The sequence below is a fragment of the Stegodyphus dumicola genome, chromosome 12 (assembly GCF_044657685.1).
Source record: "Stegodyphus dumicola isolate Sdum_Otavi_A_Nest chromosome 12, ASM4465768v1".
NCBI classification, from domain to species: domain Eukaryota; kingdom Metazoa; phylum Arthropoda; class Arachnida; order Araneae; family Eresidae; genus Stegodyphus; species Stegodyphus dumicola.
In genome coordinates, this window is record NC_140779.1 from 77,524,471 (window position 1) to 77,551,804 (window position 27,334).

Sequence of the window (27,334 nt, forward strand, 5' to 3'; positions counted from 1 at the left end):
AAATAAAGGGAAGATAAATATGTTAAGAAAAAGATTTTAGTATCAGAAATAAAAAAAAAATAAATAAACTATTATGTTTTCATTGTTCTTCCAGACGTACTCCAAAAAGTAAGGAATTATGGATTAATACCATGGAGACATTTTTCATTTTGCCACATTTTTCTGGAATCTTCCAGAATCGTGGGTCTATAAATCTTGCCTTCAAATCTCTCTAAATTTTCCAAGCTGCAATGTCTAAAACTCTAAAGAAAAATTACCCCTGCCAATTCAGTAACAGCAAAAAGCCAGAAATATTTTTTGGGGGAAAAAAAAGACGAAAAAAGTGTAAAATTAATTTTATAGAGAAAACTGACGCATATTCTGAGAATTCTGGATATTCTGAGACAATTACATAAGAAAACTTTTACCATGAAAAAATTAAAAAGACATTTTTAATTAATTACATAGCTATTTTGCTTTAGCTAGGAACAGTTTCGTAAATTGTGCTTTATAGCATTATACCTTGCTTATTTTTCAGATTCAAAATACAGTATAATAAGTAGGCAAAATGGAATTTTATAATACAACAGCAAAAAATAAAAATGCTTTACTCTATTATTAATTCTTAAATGTAATTACAATATATTACCATTATTTTAATGATCAATGTTAAATCAATGTTCTAAAAAAATCGTTGAAAAATTCCCAGATCTCGGAATTAAAAATTTTCTATAGAAATTGATCTTAAAATTGCCAAAATGTTGACAAGTCACCAAATTTAGAGCAATTTAATAAAAAAATTCACATCCCCAAAAGCGAAAATTTGTTTAAGAGCTCTTCACTAGAAAAATGGAAAAAATGAAATAATTTCGAAATGCTTGTGTTGCACTTTTTGCTTAGAAACTCTATCCCACCATTTATGTATATTAGAAATAGGAACAAATTATAACCCATGAACGCATTCACACATTCAAAAGATAATGATATTTTCCAGCGAACTGTGAAAAATATTCCTCCAAAATGCTAATTCACACTCAAAATGGCAGTCGCAAAAACAAACAGAAATTTCAGATGATTAAAATTAAGGACTTTCTGCCGATTTCGGTCAAAATTAAGAACTTTTAAGGACCAAACATCGATTCCAAAAACTTAAGGACTTTTAAGGACTCTTAAGGACCGTACGAACCCTGTCACTACATAAGAAGGTAGTACCATCAGAACCGAAAAACACATTCGTAAAAACACGATGCAGAAGGATTTTCACATGAGCACGATGCTCGCATGATGAGCGACGCCTAAGTTAACAGGAGCGATAAGAGATAACGCCATACCAGCTCGACAGCTCAGCATGAATCCTATCACTCTCCCTTTCCAAAGCAGCTGGTATTTTCAAACTGATGATGTACCATCTAAGGATGCTATTATCATTTGGAGGATCACATCTGAACTTAATCTGGAACACAGGTTGCACAGTAACAACAGATTCGGTCTTTGAAAACTGCAGAACACAAAAAACTTTCTATTCACTAGTCGCCATTTTTGCTACTATTGTACGCGCATGCAAACAGAATTTTTCATTTCATGTATTAAGTATGAATTTAAGTTTTATGCAATAAATACTACAAAGCGTTAAAATCCCGATATTCATTTCAAAAACCCTGTATTTAGGGTTTGCACACATTGATCACTTTTATCTCAAACTAGTGAAATTTTAACCCTTTGCGCTCGAGGCGCTTTTCTGTCGGGTGAACCAGCAACTTGAGAGTAATCAGCCACTCCCGCTTATATTATGAGTTCCTTATTGTTAACTTAAAATAATTTTAGATACAATAAAACACTTTAAACTCGTATATCTTAACATTATAATTATTTTTTAACTTAATGAAACATATGTATTAAACATTACGTTCTATAATTTTGCTTCGTATGATATTTTACAAAACAATCTCCAATATGCATCCTTGGCTTGTCGGGGCATGTGTCACAGTAGTATACAGTTTGTCGTCTTTGGGACGTTCTTTGGGAGCGAACCTTGCAATCTTTCTTTTGCCCCATCCAAGGCCAACTTATACTCAAGACTGAACTGCCAGACTGAACGAAATTCCGGTTCCCAGTTTTCAGTGGCTTTCGCGAAATTCATCACTAGGTGGCGCTCGCATTCTGCTACAATTTTGTTATACGCTCACTATTTGTAACGTGGCTCGTTATTAACAAAAAGGGTATTTTATGTCTAGCTGCTGTGTTTTTAAGGGCTATACTTAACAAGCTTGGTTTTTTTGCGTAACTTTATATGCATATAGGTTTAAAATTGTGTATATACCTCATTGAACTCAGTTCTGAAATTCCTCATTCTGCTTATTTAATTCTGAAATCTTTGTGCATCTAATGCTGTTATTTTCAAAACTTTGTTTGTAACTTTCTTCTGATTAATCTGGAATGGAATGGGAATGGTACAGGATTTATGTCAGGTAGTTACATGTAGATAATGTATCAAGATGGCACTCATGTATATGTGTGCTTAATAGTGATAATATTGTTTTGTGAAATTCAGTAATTTTATTTCATGTATACATTATTCTTGATAATGAACTATATCAATATCTCACGCTGCCAGCCATAAAATTTTGTACACATGTCATTCTGATAAATGTTGTATGTGTGTAAAAATGTCTACCTGCTGTATATTTAAGTGAGGCATTTAATAAGCTTGTTTTTTTGCCTAACGTTAAATGCATATATATCTAAAATTGTGTATATACCTCATTCTACTCAGCATTGTGGGCATGTGTGATGGATATATAATTTATATTCAGCCATTGCAAGTTTTCAAATTTTATCCTTGATATACAGAACTGAACGTTTTCTTAAATATATATTGTGATTATGCGAGTTATTATTTTTTGTGTGCTGTTAAAATATATTTTGTGATGTCTGTGTCTCTTTTATTTATAACAAACTTGATTTGATCAATAGCTTTATCAAAAATTTCATTATTTTCATTTGAAAAATTGAAGTTTCTCTAACACTGAAAATATAATTGCTGCAATGCACTTAATTCAATTACTAGTTTCTTAATGTTAACATCAATGAAATTTAGAATACAAATGAAAGTGAAGAGAAACACACCTGTGTAATATTAAAATTAGTCAAAAAAGCAACTTTGGGTTTGAGTTTCATTCAAAATCTATGCCACAGTAAAACTTTTTTTTTTTTTTTCCTAATAATTTTAGAATGTCTTTGAATATCTGCAATGCAAATACTGCACAGAGATCAAAATCTGCATTATTTAAACTTTTATTGTTTAAGATTTCCTAAAAACAGTTATTTAATAATTAAAAAAATTCTTCAGTATGTAAAATTTAATCTCTTTAAGTAATATTTTTACTCCAATGCCGTGGAAACAAATATACAAATTTTAGATCACGGTGTATTAATATGTTAATTACATCTTTGATAGGGGATACTAAATTATTTTTTGGCCCAGTACAGCCGACAGAAATATTTTGAAAATTTTTCACTGAAATAGTACATGATCTGCTTACTATATAAATAATTAAAAAATAAGGTGTATACTCTGAATTACCTTTAAATTAGAATAAATAGTTCGTACAATTCAGAATAGCGCATGTCTAGATGAAAGCAGGAATTAAAATCGAGATCAAATAGCTGGTGTTTATGTGTGAAAAAAAGAAAGGTCAGATAGCTTAAAATTCCATGCTTTCCTTCTAATTACTAATAAGAAATCAACAATTTCTGACTACTATGGATTAATCGTTTTTAAACTTATATAACAAGACAGCATATAACAAAACAGAATTCGTTTTTGGTACTTTTCCGATTTTTGTAAACATCGCAAAGTGTAGCAGAATTGTAGCGCCATCTTGCGGTCAGTAGGAATATCACGCAAGCAACCGAAAACACAAAAGAATATTTTCACACTGGCAGGCCTTGAGTATAAGTTGGCCTTGCCCCATCAAAATAATATGCAGCTTCCCATTTATTCGGATCGTTTCAGAAATGCTGTGTGAAGTAGAAGCTGTGCTGGGTTGTTTTTGTCGAAAGTCTCCTCTCAGTTGATCCACTAAAGTTTTCAAATATTGTAGGTGACTAAGCGGCCGTTCGTTTCTCTGCTTCTTTACTGATTTATAAAGAATGTATGAATTGATGGAGCAGATCTCCAAACCCCCAAAAAATAGTTTTCGCAACCATTTTACGGATTTTCTTAAAAAACAATATGTCGAAGCCAGTTGGTCAGCTCGATCAACACCGCTCATAAATTTGATGTAATTTACAATAACATTGGGCTTTTTTATAACGACTTCAATATCGCCTCGTAGAGTTCTTCTTACAGGAGTTATTCCCGCATTATTCCAACTCGATAGTCAAAGCCGTCACAGTCCTCTTGTCCTTCCACGCAAGAACCAAAATATTACCTTTGCGATATGCACATGTGGTTCGATTCTCAAATTTTGGCTTTCGCATTTCACATGGCAGGTGCTTTCTATTTGTCATGATCCTCATAGTTAAGTGGCACTTTTGTTTGCGTAATTCTTCCACCAATATGTAACTCGTATAATAATGGTCCGTGAACATGTGGTGTCCCTGAACAGCGGGAATTTTATCCTGTATCATTTTGTATAGATGTAGCGGTATTCTGGTTGATACCGGTAGATCGGGTCTTATCAAAGTCTCTGTTGTTAGAGATCCATAATACGGAAGAATAGCACAAATAAAGCCGGTATTTGAATCTGCGAGCGTATAAGCCCGAATACCCCATTTTGTAGGTTTCATTGGGTTGTACGTAATAAATGATATGCGGCCTTTGAATTTGACAGTCGACTCATCCACACAAATCTACTCTCCAGGTACAAAATAATTCAAGAACCTTTCATTTATATACTCGAGGAAACCAGATACTAACTGCAAACGGGTTCTAGGGTTTGTGTTTTCTGAGGGTATTGTCTTGAGGTGAAGTCTCCAAAATATTTCACAAAATCGGTCTCTCGTAAACGTGTCTGAGTAAGACGGAATATAACTAGTATCATTTTTCGACCAGTATTCTTGTATCTTTGCCAGTGGCATTATCCCCATATTTATGATTGCCCCAATAAACGCCCAAAATTCGGTAACTGTTACATCGTACCATGATCGCCATATAGAACGGGATGATAAGGTCTTCCCTTCCACCTTCCTTACAGCGTTATTGTTAGTTTCCTGCAATATGCCAGTAACTAATTCCTCGGTGAAAAATAATTTGAAAAAATCTATTGGTTCTTTTATGTGTGCAAATACGTGCGGTCCTACTTGTCTTTCACCGGATACAAACGGTATTCTTCTGGGGATTTCTTCGGATTCTGTGCACACTGTCAATTCTGAAGGTTCAGTCTCTTCTGTACAATCACTTTGGCTTCCAGATTCACTATTGATTTTTCGGAGTTTCCGTCTTCTTGCTTCTCTAACGTCGTCACTATCTTTATCACATCCGTCTTCGTCCTCATGGGCAAGCTGTCTATGTAGTGATGTAATTTCGTTCGTTATTGCCGAAAAATTAAACTCATCTTCGCCGTGTTCCATACTTATTGGGCTCAGCAACTTTGAAAGAAATACTGCGATCGGCAAGAAGCTTGAGTTCGAACTGATGTCCAAGACAGAGTCCTACCCGCGGTCGCAAGTATTTTTGAGATAAGACAATTAATCGCATAAGCATTGCAAAGACAACCTTTATTTGAGATAAGACATCCTTATAGCTATTCAGACACCTCCTAATATGATCTACAAAAGGCCAAGTAGATCTCTCAAGCGATATTCCTTAGGTCAAACACAAATAATCACATCGATTCGAATGGTGCCTCTCAGGCACCGCTCGAGTTATCGCATCACATGCAGTGGTGCCTGAAAGGCACCGCTTGAGTGCAAAGGGTTAATATTGAATTGCTTTGTACTAGTTGTTTAAAAATATTTCTACATCTCTAACTACCCTGTATCAAGCTCGGGTGATCAGTAACAGTAAAACGGTAAAGAAAATTGTAGAGTCACTCTGAAAATCTTCCTCATTTTGTCTTGCGTTGGGATAATAAACTGCTGCCTTCAGTTGCCCACGGGAGTGTCAAAACTTCGAAAGGTAGAGTTGCAGTTCTAATGGGTGAGAAAGATTTTCAGCATTTGCTTGGCGTACCTATTGCCTTGAAAGGCATTGGGGAACAGATGGCTGAAGTAGTTCTTTGGGAAATAGACGTATTTAGGCTACATGACAATATCACCGGTATGTCTTTGGATAAGACAATATCTAATACAGGACTGATCTAAGGGGAGCGAAGCAGAATTGAAAGGTAATTCGGACGAACATTGTTGTAGTTTGGCTTGCTATCATCATACCCATGCATTAATATTGAAAGGAATGTTGTGGCATACAAACAAGAGCTCCCGACATCTAGATTTTTTGGAAGTTCCAAAGTCTATGCTCTTCACTTGAAAAGAAGTCATATACGACAATGAAGAAAGTCCTGTTCAAGGCTACTAGAACAACAACAAGTGAAAATGGTTTACTACATCCACAATGTCCTAAAAGATAGAAGTCATTCAAGAGAAGATTACAAAGAGCTGTTACAACTCTCACTCCTGTACCTAAGAGTTTGATCTCAAAACAACTTCAGTTTCTGGATCCCAAGGCTACAACAAGCAAGGTGGATGGCAAAGATAATATATCCACTTTAAAATTGATCTCTTCACTAAACAGTTGAATATTCCTCAACGAGTATTCAAAGGAATGAAGCAGGTTGCAGATTTTGTGAGTCTCATATACGTTCGCTTTTGGAATGAGGTAACTGTGAGTTGATGGGCTCCAGAGTGATTTAGACATGTTACAGCTTCTGAACACTTACCGAGATGCAGAGGTTAAAAACGTACTCTCACGGCTGCTAGGAGAACCCTTCGGTATCTTTAAGAAACAAACGCAAGATTCCCTTTTTTGGACGAAAGTATTACTCAGGCTGATAAGGAAAATATAACTAAAAATTTAGAAACCAAACCATCAAAGAAAAAGGAAATTAAAGATTAGATGGTAAAAACCTAGTTTTTGAAGAAAACGGCCTGAGCCATTTCATTACTAATGAAACAGACATTCTTTAAATTGTTTAGGATCCACGACGAGACAGAATACTGCAGTGATTTTCTAAGAGGACATGTGAACGCTTTTAAGGTGGCAATGATACTGCAGAAAGAATTGCTCTGATAAAAAAGTTTAATGAATTGGTCAGAGACGAACAAGCAGTTCTTGTGGAGGGTAGTCGAGCAACACAGAAAGGTTTTCGCCAAGCGAACAAAATAAGGGATTGCATCGTTCAAAGTTGATTAACATAACATATGTTTTGCCTATCATACTAAATATTATTCCTAATGTTTACTTTTAATATTTTAAGTTTGTGGTTTCTAGTTTTTCCAATAAAAGTAATGAAGATTGTAAAATCATATTTTATGCCTACTTTTACAAAACTCATCAAAGTGAGTTTAATATTACCTCTAAATATTAACGAATCTTCTTGAAATTTGACTTATATATCTTTTACATCATTGAGACTTGGGAAATAAGCAACGGGTGTAAACATTTTACGTTTTGCTTTACAAAATGAAATATCATAATAGACATGTTTATAATATGAAAACTAGAAACAAAATATTTAAACCAACTTCATTTATTCGATACAGAACACATGACTACATGTTGAAACATATACACTGACACTTCTCAGTATGCTGTCAGTGAGGTAATTCAATAATTATTGTCTGAAGAATTTTTTTCCATGCTGCAAGCATTTGTGCCCATGAAGCATTCAGATAGGCACTTGACTTTTCCTTTTTCGTCAGCTGACTAATGATGCTCAGATGTGTTTGATAGTAGGCAAGTCAGACAGGCTATGCAAAGTAGCACAAGCAACACGAGTTTACTATTATCATGTTGGAAAACAGCTTTTGGAAGATCTTGTAAAAAAGGCCATACCATTGGCTCAGGCAAAGTGGAGTTATGATTGTACCAGGAGAGATGATGAGGGGTTTCAATACTATACATCATACTCCGTCATGTCATTTTTTTCAAAAGCAGGATGGATATAATTGTGTTGTATGCATACACGTTCATAATAGAATTGAATGCACATAGAACCGATGATAGCTTGATAAAATTTATTTTACCAAAAGAAACACTTCACAGTTCTGGAACGTTTCGCAAAAATACTTGTGCCGCTTTTCACAGTATCACAAAGTGCAACCAATAGTTACACTTCAAACTACCAGAAAGTTAATGCAAAGTGCATCTAAAGAGCGTAGCTAATACATACTCAATACTCCAAACTCACGCTGAACTAAACAACTACTAATGCGAAACTGACGCTCTCCCTGGTCTTATATAGTTCTCCCAAGCTACAGAGAGATATCTAGTACCTTCCACTTCTTGAAATTACTGGAAGGCATATGAGAGCCGGATACAGTCATAGTCACATAGAGGATCAATCACAGTTATTCAGTTATACAGGGACTGGACCAAAATGTCACTAAAGACGACAAATCCTTCAGAAGCTTGGCGATATATCCTGTATTTTGCGAGATAGCTGTCTACCCAATGTAAATTAGACTTGCCTGTGTTCTAACTTTTTCGGCAAAGCTTCGTTTCTTTATAGTTTCATATTACAAAAATACTACAGTTTTGCTAGAATTATTTTACATATGCACAAAACAACAGTTTTTCATAAAGGTTTGTTGATGGTGTTGCTCCTGTGATCTCCAAACCTACCGTTGACTATGACCAACCAAAATGGTTACAGCCGAAAACATCGCAGCAAAAATATCGCGGACGAAAACGTCGCGGAGAAAACAACGCAAGGCGAAAACGTCGTGATACAAAACATCGCAGTTCTAAAACATCGTGATACAAAATAAAGCGGTTCAAAAATTTCGCAGTTTAAAAGCATCGTCGTCGAGAATATCGTGGTAAAAAATAAAGTATCTACAAATCATGGCATGACGATAACATCGCATACATGCTTTTTTCAGGCTTTAATAATTGTAAATGGATATTTCCATAATGATTTGTGAGCGCCAGATGGAAAGAAGGATAATCTTTACTTTCATATTTTTTATTAACTAATAAATTTTTGTTGAAAAAGTAAGAAGGAAATTTAAGCATAGAAAGTTAAGGCAACTTATAGCACTTAATAGAATTTTAAACTGACATATTTAACTAACAAAGGTCATTACTACTAATAATAATTTTTTATAAAGTTTTTACTGGTAATTTTTCATTAAAAGTATAATCTAAAAATGTTTAGAAAAAGGAAGCTACGTAACTGCATGACCTTATCTATAAAAAATTGCTAATGATAAGATTATTTTCTTCACTTTTGTCAATCTAATACTCTTATAATGAAAATTATTTCTTGTTCTGCTTTAGTTTATTCTTAAGTTTCCTTCTTACTTTTCAGCAAACTTCTTACTTTTTTTTATTAGTTAATAAAAAATATGAAAGTAAAAATTATCTTTCTTTCCATCTCGCGCTCACAAATCATTATGGGAATATCCATTTACAATTATTAAAGCCTGAAAAAAGCATGTCTGCGATGTTATCGTCCTGCGATGATTTGTCGATACTTTATTTTTTACCGCGATATTTTCGACGACAAGGTATTTAAACTGCGAAGTTTTTGAACGGCTTTGTTTTCGACGATGATATTTTGTACCATGATGTTTTAGAACTGCGATGTTTTCTCTTTGCGATGTTTTGTAGCACGACGTTTTCGACTTGCGTTGTTGTCTCCGCGACGTTTTCGCTGCGATGCTATCGGCGGACACCACCAAATTAGAAGAAAAACTTAGTGAAAAGAATAATTCCCCATTTTAACCTCTGTTATCACCTGAATGTACAATATGACAGCCTTTTAAAGCAATGTCTTCGGGTAAAAGCAACAGTTATTGCTGGTCATCTGGCTCTTGACATAATACACTGCCATCCAAAACTTAAGAAACAGCATGTTTCTCATGTCTAATTTCAGAATGAAGCAACACAGAAACAAGACATTTACAGGATATGTTCACTGAACAGTTTTTTAATGAATGCGACATAGAATGTTTCTAAAGTTCAACACAAACATGAATTACAACAAAAATTTGCAATCTTGGCGGAGAAATCCAGTCTTGAAGAAACAGTATTTCCCAGTTAAAAAAAAATGACGTGTTAACATTACAAAGATGGGTTCTAATAAGGAATGTGTCCACCCCTAGCTGCAATACATTGTTAGCAGTGACGGTCCATGCTGTCAATTAAGTTGTTGGTCAGTGAAATGGGAAACAATGACCAGACATGGAGTAATCCTTGCTCAAGCTCTTCTAATGATTTTAGAGGAGGACATAAAGCAGCGACCTGTCTGCCAAGCTAGTCCCAAAGATGCTCTATTAGATTCAGGTCTGGGAACTGAATCTAATAAATTTAACTGGCCATTCCATTCGCTCCATACAGTGATCCTCAAGATATTCTTCAGCAACCCAAGCTTGGTGCGATCACGCATTGTCATCCATCAGAAGAAATCCAAGACAAATTGCAGTGGCAATATGGGCGGTCACCAAGGATCTCGTCTCGATATCTCACACCAGTCAAAGTTCCTCCATGGAATAAATGCAGGTCAGTGTGACCACCGAGATAGATCTCAGCCCAAACCATTATTCTACCACCTCTGTAACTGTCTTTCCACAATGTGGGATTAGTTGTATCTGGTACATTATTCCCTTCAGATCAGCTGACGACCTGAATCACTTTTCAATGTGAACCTGGACTCGTTCGTGAAGAGAACAGACGACCATTGTTGACTGGTCCAGATGTGTTCTCTTGCCCACCATAAACGGGCACCTCTGTATCCTCGGATCAAAGGCACACAAACAACTGGTTGTTTTGCATACAGAGCTGTATTGTGCCGGCGTCTTCACACTGTAGTAGGTGAGATTCTTGTTCCTGTTGCAACTAAATGATCTGCCACAAGCTGAGGCACAGTAATGTTACTCCTCCTTCGGGCTGAAAGAGCTAAATAACAGTCTCCTACAGGTGTTGTAAATCTAGGTCCGCCTAGAACATGTCTTTTAGACATAAAATCCTTGGATTCAAACTGATTCCATAGTCGGTGGACCACACTGTGAGAGACATTGAGACGTCTAGCAGTATCAGCTTGTGATATCCTCATTTCCATCCATCCGATCTCCTGCCACTTCAACAAATCGGGCAAACGACTTCCTCCTGAACATTGATAGACTCTCATGGATATTGTCCACGAAATTGTAATAACAACTGAAGATCAACACTCGTGAACAAAACTTACAATTTTTCTCCAGCTCATACATAAGTATTCATTTCTATAAAATAAAAGTGGTAGCTATTGTTTTTGCATATATTTTATTAACCTTCATTACTGTCATGCATATGAACTGTGAATTTAAACGTTACTGACAATTTTGTTACGGTGAGTTTTGAAAAACATGCTGTTCCTTAACTTTGGAGAGGTCATTGTATTATGTAAGCACTTTCTGAAGATTTGAACAGACAATGCCATATATTCTAAGTTTGGGATGACACATCCAAATTCATTCGCAGTGAAATAAAGATCATTATGCCCCTTTCTTCTAATCCAACAATATGTCTGAGCAGAAATTCACTTCAACTGCTTACTGTCGCCTGAATTCATCACTGTTCTTGCACCACTAGGATATATAATAATGCTGACATTTTTTCCTAAATGCTTATGTCAAAGTGATAAACTAATATGTTCGAGTTCAAAAACTGTGTTCCTCCCCATTTGCAATAGCACTAATAAATGGCACATTGACAAACTTGAGGTACTGCAGTATCAAACTACACTGGTTGTCATAAATTAAGAAAAAATCATAAAAATAGCGATAACTCCCTCAAAAGTAAGCCAAACCGCATAAAATATGAATATGTTGCCAAGTAAGAGTAGCTGAATAAAACTGCGATATGCAAATTAGTGGCGCAGCTTTCGGAATACGTCATCTGCGAGGAGCATAAAAGTCCATGTTTGAGAGCAAGCCCACATATTTCACTGTGAAAGTGACATCAGAAATCTGAGATAGACAATTCGTAAAAATGGCCTCCAGGCATCATTTGCCTGCAGAACTGCGATTGAGAGCCATTGGGAGACTAGAGGCAGGACAAAGTCAAACAGAAGTGGCCAGATGGCTAAATATGAGTCCTTCTGTGGTTCATAGACTTTGGAGGCGATTTCAAACCACAGATTCGGCATCTAGGAGGTTCAGCCAAGGACGGCCAACTGCTACGACGAGCGCCGATGACCGATATTTGACATGTGCACGCAGGAATAGAACCGCTACTCCGACTCTTCTTAGATCCTCCCTTGCTGCAGCCACCAGAAGGTTCGTGTCAATGTCAACTGTGCGTAGAAGGCTTCACGAAGGTGGTCTGTATGCGAGGCGACCAGCCACTTGTGTGCCGCTCATGCCACGCCGTAGGAGGGACCGTTTTCAGTGGGCACGACATGTCCACTGGACGCCTGAATAATGGAGGGCGGTTTTCTTTACGGATGAGTCCAGGTTTAATCTAGAAAGAGATAGTACGCGTTATTTGATATGGAGAGAAACTAGAACCCGTTATCATCCGTGAAAGAGATGCATACGGAAGGGACAGTGTCTGTGTTTGGGGTGGCATCTCTTTGGGTGGACGCACAGACCTCCATGTCTTTCCAAGGGGAACCGTGAATGCTCAGATTTATAGAGATGACATCCTTAATGTTTATGTGCGCCCATATGCCGGGGCAATAGGTGATGCTTTCCTGTTACAGGACGACAACGCAAGACCACACAGGGCTCGCATCGTAGATAATTATCTTCAACAGGAACAATTATACGTATAGAGTGGCCAGCTCGATCCACGGACTTGAATCCTATCGAGCACGTTTGGGATGTTTTAAAGAGACGTCTAGCTGCTCTCAATCCGCCCCCTCAGACCCTTGTCGCGCTTGCAACTGCTTTGCAAGAGCAATGGCTCTCGCTTCCTATGGAACTGATAAACCGAATAATTGAAAGCCTCACACGTCGCTGTATGTGCTGTATTGCTTCTAGAGGCGATCATATTCCACACTGAAGGTACTTCAAACTGATACCTTCCTATAGCAAACTGATACCTTCGATTTGTTCATTTTATACATGTGCTAATTTCTATACTACCATATTTGTCTGGTAATTTCCTTGTATCTTATTCCATACCTTACTATGTGTTGTATATTGTGGGTAAGTTTCATTAAATTCTACATGTAACTTTTTCAGTAATCGTGATTTTTATGATTTTTCCTTAATTTATGATAACCAGTGTACAAGATTCAATCTAATTTCTGGTCTGAGATGGCACAAATAAATTTCATACCATTTAAAGCCCTCCTATATATCATTAATTACTTCCAGGCACTTAAAAATTTGATCCATATCTTAGCTATACTTACTATCCCCCTCTCCCAATTTATGTAACTTCGTAGATTTTCCTTCTTGATAATGTAATTTAAAAGCTGAGCAGTTTATGTACGTATGTGTGTGTGTATACATATGTGTGTACAAATGCAGATACAACATGGCACAGTCATTCTCTATTAAATAGTTTCTTTTAATAATTTAAATTATATGACATGTTACATTAAAAACTTATCTAATAATAGTTGTTGTGAAAAAAATTATAATACATATAAAACAACAATTATTTTACATACGAGCTCAGGATGATGCACAAATTTTCTGATTCTCTTTCCATAGAATATCTTGGGCAATGATGCTGTTTACTAATTTCATTATTTACTCAAATTGTTTCCTTATGTTAAGTATGCAGCATTTAGAATACCTTATAGTAACAATCTAGTTACTCTGCCATATCTAGATGAACCCATGTTGAAGTATTACATTTTATTTGTAAAATAATATATAAGTAATATAAATGTATATGGTAGATGAACTCGTTACTTGAAATATTTTTAAATGAAATCAAATGGACCATCTCCATACAATGTATCTTAGTTTAGCTATGCAATCAAAAGTATGCATGTTAATAATCTTTAGAATACTTGAATATACATTCCAACAATCAGGTATATACAGCACATTCTTAAGTCAAGATATCATTAGCGGCAAAGAAAATACCTGCTATTCACAGTGAAAGAATCCGCAGTTTCACAAAATGGAAATTCAACATCTAGTCTTATTGTTTCTTCAGTATGGCAATAATGTGGCAAAACTGGCTGACTTTCTGTTAAAAGAAATTGAACCACACATCTTAATGATTTTGTTTGGATGAATTTATCGATAGCATCCATTTTATTTTAAGACTCACTATAATTTTTTCAGGATATGCATACTGCTCCACACAATTCTGCTAACTAACTGAAGCTCCTAATCGCACCATCTGAACAACTAATAATATTTGATGGAATGCATTGAATTTGTTATTTTGTCATCAGCAAAAAACACATAGAAATTCATAAGATAGTTATATTTCATCACAGCATTCATGTTTTAATAAAAGATGGAATTCTATAATAGATAACCTAATATTCCATATTTTTTAAGTTGCTTGTAAGCAATATCCTTCCATCCTTTATTAGCCGCTGGATTGATCGGACTAGGATGCATTATTCCAACTACTGTCACATTAGGAATATTGTTTGATTTAACTACTTCAGCTGCACGCGTTTCTGCAAATTTTCCGATTCCCACTATAATATTTACCTTTAAAAGAATAATAACTTTATGTAATGATTCATCACATATGTTTATCAAACCTTTTTTTATATCTGCTTTCAAATCTGATGGAGTAATATTTTTTGCGGTTGCTGTCATCAGAGAAAATGGGCAATAGTTATGCACATAACAGTTTCTGAAAAAGTTATCAGGTTTGACACAAATTTCTTCTAAAAAAGACCAAAATCTGCTTCCACTAACCTAAAAATTTAAAAATATAATTTTTTAAAATTTTATTTTAGCATAAATTGCTTATTATTAAAAAAATGAAAATGCACATAAAATTTATAATAGATAAATTTAAAAAGTTCATTATATTGCAATATTATTCCTCACACATGGACATGTAAAGATATTGGCATGATTCTATCATAATGCACACACAGAATAGAGTAATAACCCTGATTAACTAAGACAAAGAATTTAAGGTGAGAATGAGAAAATAGACTGTAATGAAAGCTTGATAAACCAAAACAATAAATTTAAAATTATAAACATCAAATAAAAACCATATCCAAAATAACAGACAGAGCCTTAAAATCTGAGACAAATGAAAACAACATACCTGAAGAATAATTTTGTAATGGCAGCTTTGTGAAATAATTATACGGTAAATGGCAAAAATTTTATTGCAGTGCAATAAACACAAAAGCAAACGGAATCGCTCTATTTTTTTTAATATTTTTTACTGTGAAAGACCGAAATTGGAGAATGTCAACACATACCAAATACGTCGGTGAAAGACCAAATATTTGATTATATTCTTGTACATTCGGACCATCACCGGTGTATGTTGACAATCATAGATATACTGTGGTGGAGGTCGAAAAGAGAATTCGAGTTCAAAACAGGGGCGACTGTCTGTCGCCAAATCCTTTGCTCTGCTGTGATTGAAGTTTGTAGCATGTATTTGTTATACTCTGGAACACTGTTTGTCAGTCTTATGCTAAGTTGGATGTTACGCGTAACGTTTTCTAAATTTTTTTTTTTAATCCGATACCCTAATTTATGTTGAATAGATACTGCAGTGAACGTGAACATCTCCTTGAAAAGTTAAATGCATTAATTGCGAGTAAACGAGAAGATAATTGTTTTTATTTTTCAAACTCAGCTTTCAAATGCATCTCTCCTCACCGGGATTGATTATTTCTTATGAAGCTATGTTTGGCATTAAACCAAGAAGAGGAATAGTATCATCTTTTTTGCCTTGCGAACAAATCGCAAATATTGAAACCGAAGAACAACTCTCAAGAAATTGGTAATACTTTTGAAGAAAATCTGAGCAGTGGCCATACTGAAAGCCGTATTTCAAAGAAAAATATTGAAGAGAACCTGCAACCTACCACATCTTCGTATCAAGCCTGGACTGAAAAACACCAGTTAATTTCTATAAAAAGATCAGCCACAACAGGTTACGGATTATGCTGTTCTAAAATTTGCACTCATAATTTATTATTATTTTTCTTGGTACTTAGGTATTATCCTGCTGACTATTGAAAGTTGGCTACCATCAAACCATACAAACTGGTACAAATTTTGTCAAAGTTGTGACAATCGTTCCTGAAAAATTTTAAAGCTGATTCCTGTTTGTTTAATAAACAATCAACATTTGACATGCTTTGTGTTTGTTCTCTTTAAGTCTTTCCTCAATTTCTTATTTTGTTAGGTCCTCTGACTCTAACAAAAGCTCCATTTAGAATGCTATGGATCAATGGCAGCTCGTGGGTTATTTAGCCGCAGATTCACACAACAAATTTTGAATATTAAATATGCAGATTTGACAGGACTTACAAAATAAAATATATAAATACATTTGCATTTTCACAAGAAAAACAATGCAACTAAAAGAAAACAAATTCTCGTTAAAAAATGTATAACATTTAATTTCTTGCAATGGAATGTAAATAAAAACCATAGTATTGCTTACAATACATCTTTGATTGCCGACTGCAAAACGATGAGTACAATTTTGTAAATTAAAACTACTTGTCCTTTTTTTAAGGGAGTGGGCGAGGCAAACAAATCAATAACATTTTCATTGAATTTAAGCATGTCATTTATCATGCTTTTTGCAACTGACAGCATGGCTGGAGCACTTAGTCTGTCCTCATGCATAAAGCTTCTTTAAAATATCTGAACTTCTTTTCTTGTACTCTTGGAATTTTGGCACTTCCAGAAGAAAAATGGCAGAGTAGTGAGAAGTAAAATCAACCTTTTACTTGATTTATAACATCGTATGTATATTTAGCTGCTACAGTTCTATTCATATTAATATTTTCTCTCTTCCTATTTCTTGAGGTTTGATACGATTCCGATACCTTCTCTGTCACTGCATCCATTATCTTCCCTTTTTTTTCCCCCTCTAATGACTATTTGAAAACATTTACTTGCTTTTTAATGAGTGTTGTATCAATTAGTGCTTTTTGAAACTGATGTATAACACAATGACATGCGGCATAATACTGTGACACACTGTAAGTCAAAATATGAATTCCAAGTCTTCTAACATATGATAAACAGCCTCTGCTTGATTTACTGCTACAGCTTGTTTAGATGTTGACATTTTACGATGCATTATGAAAACACCAGGTTTATATTAGAGAACTTCCGGTTTTTCTAGGAAACAAGCAGCAGTGTCTGCAAGGGCCGCATGTTCCTAAAACGTACTCGCTGTACCTCCTGCTATGAGAGCTGCTTCGCTGCTATTGGTTAGAAGAATTTAGACGCAACATAGAGCTTTCGACGTCATTTGTTTTGTCACTTGGTAAAGCTTCTCGTACTCCAGCCAAAGAATATCTAAGGAGAAGAAGTAAAGATTCCCCGGGGCAAATGTGGCTCCGTCAGACCGAAGAGACACATCATGTATATCCCTGAAGCTTACTTTAAAGGAGCAAACCATTCCAAAGCTATCCACCCTCCGTACCTCACTGCGCATGTGCAGTGAGGTACGGAGCATCAGGAGGCAACAAAGCAGCATCAAAGAATGAGCATGCCGTCGGCCATGTTAGCAATCTTTTACCACGTTGTTCGAAAACGTTCTTTGTTGTTGTAGTCAGAGGTACTTGGTTTTAGCTATGTGAAATTTTTTTAAAGACTTTTTAAATGTAATGCTGTAAGTGAAATGGTTTTGGCTATTGGGTGAAAACTTTGCTCTTGGTTTTCAATGGTCATTCCAAATAATTGTCTAAACGTTTTCATGGTAATTTGTTTTTAAAGTTTTGTCGGATAATTATAATGTATTTCAGTGTTTTCAATTTATTTAGGGGTGCCTTTAATTGTCTTTAAATATTTTTTTCTGTTTCAGTTAGTTATTGCAAATTTTGCTTTTAAAATTTCACTGTAAAATTTTAACTATGGATCCATAAAAATTTATTACGTTTTGTATGGCATGTGTTTCCCCCTTTTTAAGTTTACAGAAGAAAAGAATTAAGAAATTTATTTCATTTAAATTTTGTCTTCGTACGGCTTGCTGTTTAAATTGAAAGTAAAAATTGGACAGGATTTCTATAATTCGCCCCAAAAGTCCAACTAACATCCTTTTGCTCATAAAACTCCAGAAATGTAGGAAAATAAAACATTTTGAGTTATTTCAAAGTAAAAAATTTACTATCTCCTCGAACTGCGCTGTTTAAATTTCACCCTGCGCTGGTGTTTCACTGCATAGCCGTGGCTCTTCGGTACAGCGGCGCAGAGGCGAAACAGGTTTACATTGCGTCTATGGAAGCTTTCATTCTTCTCCTTAGAGATTCTTTGCTCCAGCCATGCTTGTTCGGATCGGATCGCATACAGCGGTTATGTTTTAATCCTTTACAAAAATCAGTTAAGAAGTCAGAGGTGATTTTATCTACAACTGAATTAATTCATATGTTAATATATATTTTCACTTTATGCAATACACACTTGAGAAATACCGGATCATTACAAAGGAAGGAAAATGGGTTATTTGCTTGAGAGGATTATATCCATATTGCATTTTGCTAATGGAATGTTGGAAAAACAATATGTAACATATTTTATTTATCTATAGTATATATTTATCTATAACATAGTTTATTATCTTTTATCGTGATACAACCACATTTTTAAGAACAAGATTACAAAGTTTACAATTATACACCTAAATTTATCTCAGTTTTCACTCTGAGATGGAATCCCAGGAAAAATATTGTTAATGATGGACTAGATCAAAGTAGTTATATAGAGAAAGCACACGTGGGATCTTTTCCTTTACTGAATAACATTTGCCAGTCAATTTACAGCAAAATATATATGCCTACATTGCCTAATGTCCATTAAATTAAATGTAACCTTTGAATCGCTCTTAATATTATTCTTGTTTTAAAAGTAACTATTGTCAGTTAATTCTATCAGTAACCTTTAGTATGCATTAGGTAGTAAGGAATATACTTTTTAGACACATAAACATTGCTTGGATTATCCTAAATTTTCATTTTTATTTTTAAATACAGTGTCATTTCCATTATCTATTTCTACTTCATTACCTTTTTTTTTTTTTTTTTTTTTTTTTTTTTTAAAGATGGGGATGATCTTGTATGACAAATTGCATTTTGAATGTATTTTAAATGTACCATTAATATTTTAAACTACATTTTGCACCCATATTTATGTTTGCTCTACCATTAAGGGAAACAAATATAATAATATAAGTTATTAAATTAAAATTCCTGTGTTTAATTCCATCTTTAACAAGAGCCATAAAATATATGGAATTTACATTCTTACCACAGATGTGGTAAGTCATGAACTCATTGGCACTGAAAAGTCATGAACTCATTGGCAACTTTGAAGAGCATTTGCAAACTTGTTGGTGAGTTAGGAGAGGGATGTTTGTTTGCATATCTTTAAATTTATTTCAATGATGCATCCACCACCACCTATTGTTTTACATACTTCTTCAATACAAGACACGCACAATGCTAGGCTTTTTTTCAGTGTTGTTTTCCCTATAAATCTTTTTAATAAAAAAAATCAGAAAATTGCAAAATGTTGGCACCAGAATCCTAAAATGAGAAAGGAAAGAGAGGCATGTGATGCCTTTTATGTTGTATGCATGCAGAAAGCAACATCGCCAAAGATTTTACCAGAGACAACAGAAACTGCGGTATGTGGTCCACCCTTATGCTGAAGTACTGAAATTCCCATAGGAGGGATCATAATCTGCAACCAGACTGGTGAAAATATCTGGGGAAGTGCTGTCTGGGAGAATGCTATGTGTATACTTGGGTTGCCATATAAATAATTTTTAGTGACGTGTGTAGCCACATAAATTTTTCTTCACATCATGGTTTAGACCATCAATACTTTTTCACAGCATTCTGGTGAGGTTCAGAAAATTAGAAAGTACCAAAATTCATCATTTTAGAATTATTTTGAGTAAGTTATACACTTTGTGAACTATGATGAACAAAAATTAATAAGCTGTGCTTCCCTCAAACCAATTTCCTTTCTTCCACATAATAATTTATTTGCATATATCAGAACTTTACTATTGCAATATGCTTTTGGAATGATTATTATTTCAATCTATGAAATTTTTACTTTACCACCAAAGAAAACGCACAGACATCATTGCTGGGAAATAACTACCTCTAAAAATCTGAGATGTATTAATAATAAATAGGTACCTTTGTCACAATTTGAATTATTATTTTTAAAGCACATTGATACTTAATTATGTTAAAAGAAAAAAAAAAAAAAAACCACTATCCTACTTGATTTTCCTACCTGAGCTGGTGAATGAACTCACTAGTTTGACTCATTGATTAAGATAAAATAATCTGTATGTATGGCTGTTACAGTTATATTATTCTTCAGTTCAAAACTAAGTAGGTGCTACATAGCAAAAAGTTAAAGTAGTTTTTTTTAAAGTGTCCATTGTTTCAGCTAACTTTGGTAGAAAAAATAAGCAGCCCTTAGATGCTTTGCCATGTTCAAGTAACCTTACCAAACCCTCGTTAGAACATTATAAGTGACTACAGCTATAGTTGTGCATAGAACTTTTCAAATAGAAGGATAAATAATATAAATTCATTTTATCCAGATGAATCTTAATCCATCAAACACCATCAAGGATCACATCCATGGTCTGCATCAAAAAAATGCCACATTATGTCATGCATTATGCATCCCCATACAGGTCTGAAACCAAGTGTAATCGTATGGTCCATTACATTCCAGTTGCCTTCACGTTTAATGCTCATCGGTGGCCAGGGCAACCTGTATGAGTGCAATGGGCAGCAAGACATAGGAGCGTCAAAATTTTTAGAATTTTGGCAGGAACTGGAAGGCATAATTTGCAAGCAGCAGTTATTCTATTAGGTGATAAAATATCTAGCTCTGGCTTCGCTAGCAGCCAAGCAGTAAAGTAGTTGAATACTGATAATTCGACCTGGAGTTTACATTCTAGCGAACAGGTTGGCTGCACGTGTGTTTTCATAGTTTTCTGCATATATGAAATATGTATAAGCTAACTTCTCTTTGAAAGTACTCCATGAAAGTATCTCTACCCTTAGCCAAGTTACTATACTGTAATCGAATAAATTAAACAACCCCCCCCCCCAGAAACAGCCTCCATGTTTAATGTGCAGTTGAACAGGCGCCATTGTTTAGGGCTACTGTAAATGATTTATCAGATTTAAAAATTCTAATATCGAAAATATTATGCATATTATAATGACTGAATTTAAGTAAAGAATGAGAAATTATCCAAATTTTCTTTACGTACAACAAATGTTTTGCTGTGTATGTTATGTGAGCACCAGCTACATTATGTACAAAAATACCATGTGAGCACCAGGTGCATTTTGTACATAATGTATTAACAGTACATTATGTACAAAAATGCACTCCTTAATGTTTGCCGAATGGAAGACTTCAAATGTGATAGATGATGCAGTATGGAAACTCGTACAAAAAATGTGAAATCAATAGCCATTTGGAAGTGTGCTATGTGATCAATGTTCATAAAATGTATGTAGCATGCGAGGTAATTTTTTAGTTTCTAGTTCATTTCCATAAATTGATTATTGTATGTATACTATTTATGAAAAGGCAGTGTTTTTTAAAATCTGATGAATCATTTATTATTACTCTAAGGTTTTCGAAGCTCACTGCTGTCTATCTTTAGAGGTTGTCTAGAACTAGTGATCAACAAGGAATGTCTGGCACATAACAGAGAGCAACTCCTAAGTTCCCACCATTTTTTTTATTGATCTATTAATCCCTTGATCTATGATTTCATCAGATCTGTTATCTACTGAATATATCAGGCCTATGATTATAAAAAAAACTAATGTACCACAGTCTACCCATGGCTACATCAGCTGAACACTGGTAATAACTGAAATCTACTTTTCTCACATATTCTAGGTGCACATCCATTATCTGTTTATCTACATGCAATGGCTGTACGAGGTGGTATACTTTAAGTTTAACTGTTTTTTAAACCATGTACTTTAAGTCTAACTGATTTGCTTACACATGTACAGTTAAACCATGTATTAAAATTTATTTGTATAATAAATATGGCTTTATCTCCTGTCTTCAATAATGTTATGCTTTTAATGGCCATCAGTGTTTTATGATTACAACAGTTATTTATATTAATGTTAACCCCCCAAAATATTAAATCATTGTGGAAATCTACAAATTAGACAAACTGCAATTATCATTTTCTTCTAATATTTAATCTAAAGCAACGGTTCTCAACATTTTGACAAACGCGTACCATCTAAACAAAAATTGAAAACCTTTAATACCACCACCACTCTTGAACAAAGCTCAAATCACATAAATTTATGAGTGTTAGAAAAAAACTCAATCAGGATGTTGGGTTTTAATTTTTTAATTTAATAGTTAAAAATACTTTGCTTCTTTGTATACCACCGGTTGAGAACCCCTGATCTAAAGAAATGTTCCTATGTTGTTTAGATTCATCCACACTCATTCTGCAAATAAATTAGAAAATTTTTATATTTTTGTCTATTAACAGTCAAATGGTAACTGCGTTAAGTCATAATATCAGTAGAACATATTCGCTGTACTGATGATTTTCATACTCTTTCTCAAATGTACACATAACTACTAATAATTTATTCATAGTAAATCATTAATAGAAGATTTTACTCTTTGATGAAACACATTTTACTTATCTTTTTTGCACTTTTGTAACATACATGTTAAACGTCAGTTTACATATTTTCTAATTAATATTTCTTTTACTTAAATCATCATTTCCTAGAAACTGGTATTGCTGTTTGTTATTAATTTTTCATTAAAATGCTTTCATAAGTTTTTTTTTTTTCCTTCTCAGAATTTTACTTCATGTAATGAATAAGCATTATTTCCATTAAGTTGGAAAATTTGGATCTAGGAAAATATAAAGTTTGTCCAGTTTTGTCTGACATCATTCTAAATCTCAAAACAAATCTATAGCACATTACTTTAGAGACAATTTTGATTAAAAAATCTGTGCAAAATAACATTAACAAGAGAAGTTATCCTAGCTGTATCTAAGCAAATGTTCTGTGATACATATTTATGTAGGTATAATATATTTATGATATATTTTATTATAAAGATTAAGAGTTTTACTAAACATACATCACTTAACCTAGCTTCATATTTAAAGACACAAAACATTTGTACGCTGATCTCAGGCAGGTCATGGCTGGCTTGGTCTTCCATGTATTTTCTAATCGGAAAAGCAGGTATGAGACAAATATCATTTAGTAGCTTCCATGGGAACATCTCTCAAGAAAAATACTTGTCAAAATTAATTAATTAGCTTTTAAAGGTACATTAAAAGCATGATGTTACGAAGAAGAGAAAAGTTCCACAAAGCAGAAAAAAAATCTAAAGTACAAATTAGCAGGAAATCCAGCCTTAGTCCTACGAAGCTTTATTATAGCACTATTATATTTATTGTTTTAAACTCTAATTCATTTACTCAGAAAAACCATTCTATTAAGAAATTTTATATAACCATTATTAAGAAAAATATATTGTTTTTAATATGTTTTTATATGACTACTTCATTTTAGACAACATATTACTTTATGAAGCCAAATAATAGATATGCAAGACTTAGTTGAATATCAATTGTGTAGATCTTTTGAAATTTTAATATATAATTAGGTGCTTTATTAGTGTTGGAAACATGATTTTGTAAGTAATTATTTTCTTCTCAGATGACATGCTGTATTTTTGTCTTAAATCTGGCTGGTATTTTCTAGGGAAGATAATCTTTTAGAAGACTTTTGCTTACATTTTTGTTTGATTTACCCCTTAGAAAATTTCATGAATATCATGATGTTGACTGAGCAATGCTACTAAGGCATTAGTTTTATATCATTATGCACAACGGCAAATGGTATGAGAGCGACTAAATGGATAGTGAATAAGACAGTGATTATTTCCGGTGCTTTTTATTAAACACGATCTGTAGCTTTCATAAGTATAATAAAATCTGAGATAGAGTTAGTAATTCATCACGAATCAACTTGACTGCTTTATGTAATCTTAAACAATGCCTAAGACCTATGGAAAAGCCACTTTAATAAGGGAGTGTACAAAGTGTCTTTCTAAATTTACAGCTGATATCACTCAAAACAGTTTTATGTATCTTATCATGCACATAAATTATGTCATGATGCAAAATATTTTCCCAACATGATGATAATGTAAGTCGAGCCTCCAGCAATGCACACTTCACATTATCAGATATACCTATATATAATAGAGAATTCCTGATTTAAGCAGAGAACCACTGTACACATATATAGCAATCCTGTAACTGTCTAGTAGCGGGTGGTTTTACTATTCTTCACCTTGTTGTAATGATGCTATTAATTATATCTTCAAAGATATCCCTGCCACTACGATAATCAAAAACTGCAGTTGCTTATGATAGTGTCAAACTTAATTTTTCATCTGTTCAAATATTAATTTGATCCAAGACACTCTGATATTTATTAGTAACAAAGTGCCATGCACATATTATGCGAATATAATTATTTTGGCTTTGTATATATTGTTAATGTTTACTTCAGGACAGTTTGGCTGTGTTGTAATTGTAAGTCCCTTTGTTTTTTATTTGCAATCTATCGGTGGTTGGGAAAAGTATAAAAGAAAATCATCTAATATGAATGTGTTGTCAACTCCATTGATGGCTGCACGAAGTCTTTAGGTGCTATCTATTCTGCATCACTAATTTTTTATACAGAAATATGCAATAGTTTTATAAACTACTCGTATGTAAAGTCTTGAAGTCTCTTAGATAACTGTTAATCAATAATACACTAATAGCCATTAAAATTGCTATAGCATGAAGGAAAGCAAATAAAAAAAAATATTTGTTGTGCGTAAATAGTATGGCATGAAGACAAAAATGATTAAATTTGTAAGCAGCCTGGGGTTTACAAGGGTGCGAAATCAGTTGAAACAACAGCTCCACCTGGCAGCTAAAACGGCCCTTATCCGGTTAGGCACTGAGTAGAATTTCACTTGAATGACAGAAATCGGCATCTCATTCCATTCTGATTCAAGTCCATGCCACACTTCATCAATCGTATTAGATGGAGAGGGTTGCTAGGCCAGTCCTCAGCAAAAGCAGGTATTTTCAATGGGTGACAGATCTGGAGACCGTACAGACCAGGGCAGCAATCAAATACACCTAGGAAGGTCAGAACACAATGTGCAACATGTGGTCTTGAATTATCCTGTTGGAAGATTGCATTTGGCAGGCCTCAAAGATAGGGCACAACCCCTGGATGTAAGATGTCACAAATATACCGATCTGGCATTCAAATTACCATCGATCTGAACTAAAGATGTGTGTGCCATGTGCTCAGTGGCTGCCTATACCATCACATTAGGGTTCCTATGCTGATACTGAATGCAACCAGGCGATGTGCGGTCTCCTTGGAGCCTCTAGACACTTATACGACCATCAGAATAATGCACACAGAAACGGGATTCGTCTGAAAAGACGACATTGTACCCCTCCTATATCCAGCTTTGCTGTTGGACACACCACAGTAGCCATCTCTCTCTGTGCTGCATTGTCAAGGAAAGCTAAAGTAATGGACACTGTGCTGATAGTCCATGCTGATGCAAACGTTGACACACCGTACGAGCAGATACTGGGCATGCTGTAAATATGCCCATTTTCTGACTAATGGTCTGTGATGTGGTTGTAAATTTGAAGGGCTGACCTCACAATATGCCTGTCCTTTCGGGTATTAATCATGGGATGGCAATGAGATCCTGCATGCCGTTCAGTATAATCCTCAGCATTCCATACATGCCATATTCGCTTAACAGTGGTTGGATGTCGACTAGTGCAATGGGCGATATCACAGAGCGATAATCCACATACTCTATAGGCAACAATCCCGGCTCTACTGAATTCTGACCCTCGCTGGTAAGCATTTCTTATTATTATTCAAGGCATACCATGATATTCTGAGCACATTCCAACCTTGCAAAGTGCTTTCCGAATGACAAATCCACTACACAACTTTTTGAAATTATTAATTCACCATGCCAAACTTTGCCTAGAAATACCATAATGACTGTTTCCAAGTTTTTGAATGCTTATTTTTTTCCTGTGATTCACATAAATTAGTATGCAACCCACATCCAAAAATGAAACAATGCTTTTTGATATATTACTTGTGACAATGACAAAGTAGTGTTCTAGTTTGCCTTTTTGTACCTTTTTAAAAGACGGACATCATCAGAAGTTGCTCTATATTTTTAAATAATCGAAAACAATATTCTTTTAAGAATATCGGTTATTACTGCAAATATTAACAGTCCTCCATTTTTTAATTTTAGTTCCAGAAAATATTAACATACCAATGAAATATTAAAAGGTTAAACTGTTCTTCTGCCAAAAATTTTCAAAAATACAAAACTAATCTTGTTTCATTATAAAATAAATAAAAAATCCCTTCATGCCAAGCTCCAACTCCCTCAAAATTGAATCTCTAATGTTAAATCAAAATTCTCTTACATTATATCACAAGCTCTGATATTTGAAAATCTAAAGTACAATAATAGATACTTTTATGCTCCGGTAACGAAATTTCTTTTGCATAATTATATATTTTGTTTGCCGAAATTTATCTTCGTAGTAAACATATCATCTTATGCCGTTCGAATAAAATACTTCAAGCGTTATGTCTGAAGAGGTTTGTGTTCTATATTCTTTACAAGCTGTACCTTTTAGTGGTTTATTATTAATTCAGAATTGTATATGCACACAAAATTTATTACGTCTTATACAGCAAACTACAAATCACACTTAAACAACACTTCAGAATCCATGCAATCGGCTTGTCACGTGACCAAACAAGTGACGTTTTTTACGTAGCAAGTCGGTCAGCCAATAGTGATTCAGCATTGTCACAGCAGGGGGTACGGCGAGTACGTTTTAGGAACATGCGCAAGGGCCGGTGCAAGTGATCAAGGAAGACTTGACAATCCCTTGGTAGTATATCAGTTATTGATTGGTAAGAGAAAAGAAACATTGCTTTTGTCTGAG

The 27,334-nt window shown here is 34.4% G+C and overlaps 1 protein-coding gene across 4 annotated transcripts in view; it reads right to left on the minus strand.

The window, feature by feature from the left end:
* Smug (Single-strand-selective monofunctional uracil-DNA glycosylase) overlaps nt 1–27,334 on the minus strand; it is a 67,477-nt gene that overhangs the window by 14,170 nt on the left and 25,973 nt on the right. For 2 of the 4 annotated variants that reach the window (XM_085806611.1, XM_035351021.2), the window contains exon 3: nt 13,622–14,967. The exons of the other annotated variants lie outside the window; for them this stretch is intronic. In XM_085806611.1, coding sequence (XP_085662737.1) covers nt 14,560–14,967 — 408 coding nt within the window. In that variant the 3' untranslated portion in view covers nt 13,622–14,559. Of the gene's footprint in view, nt 1–13,621; nt 14,968–27,334 lie in introns of those variants that run through there. 4 annotated transcript variants of the gene reach the window in all.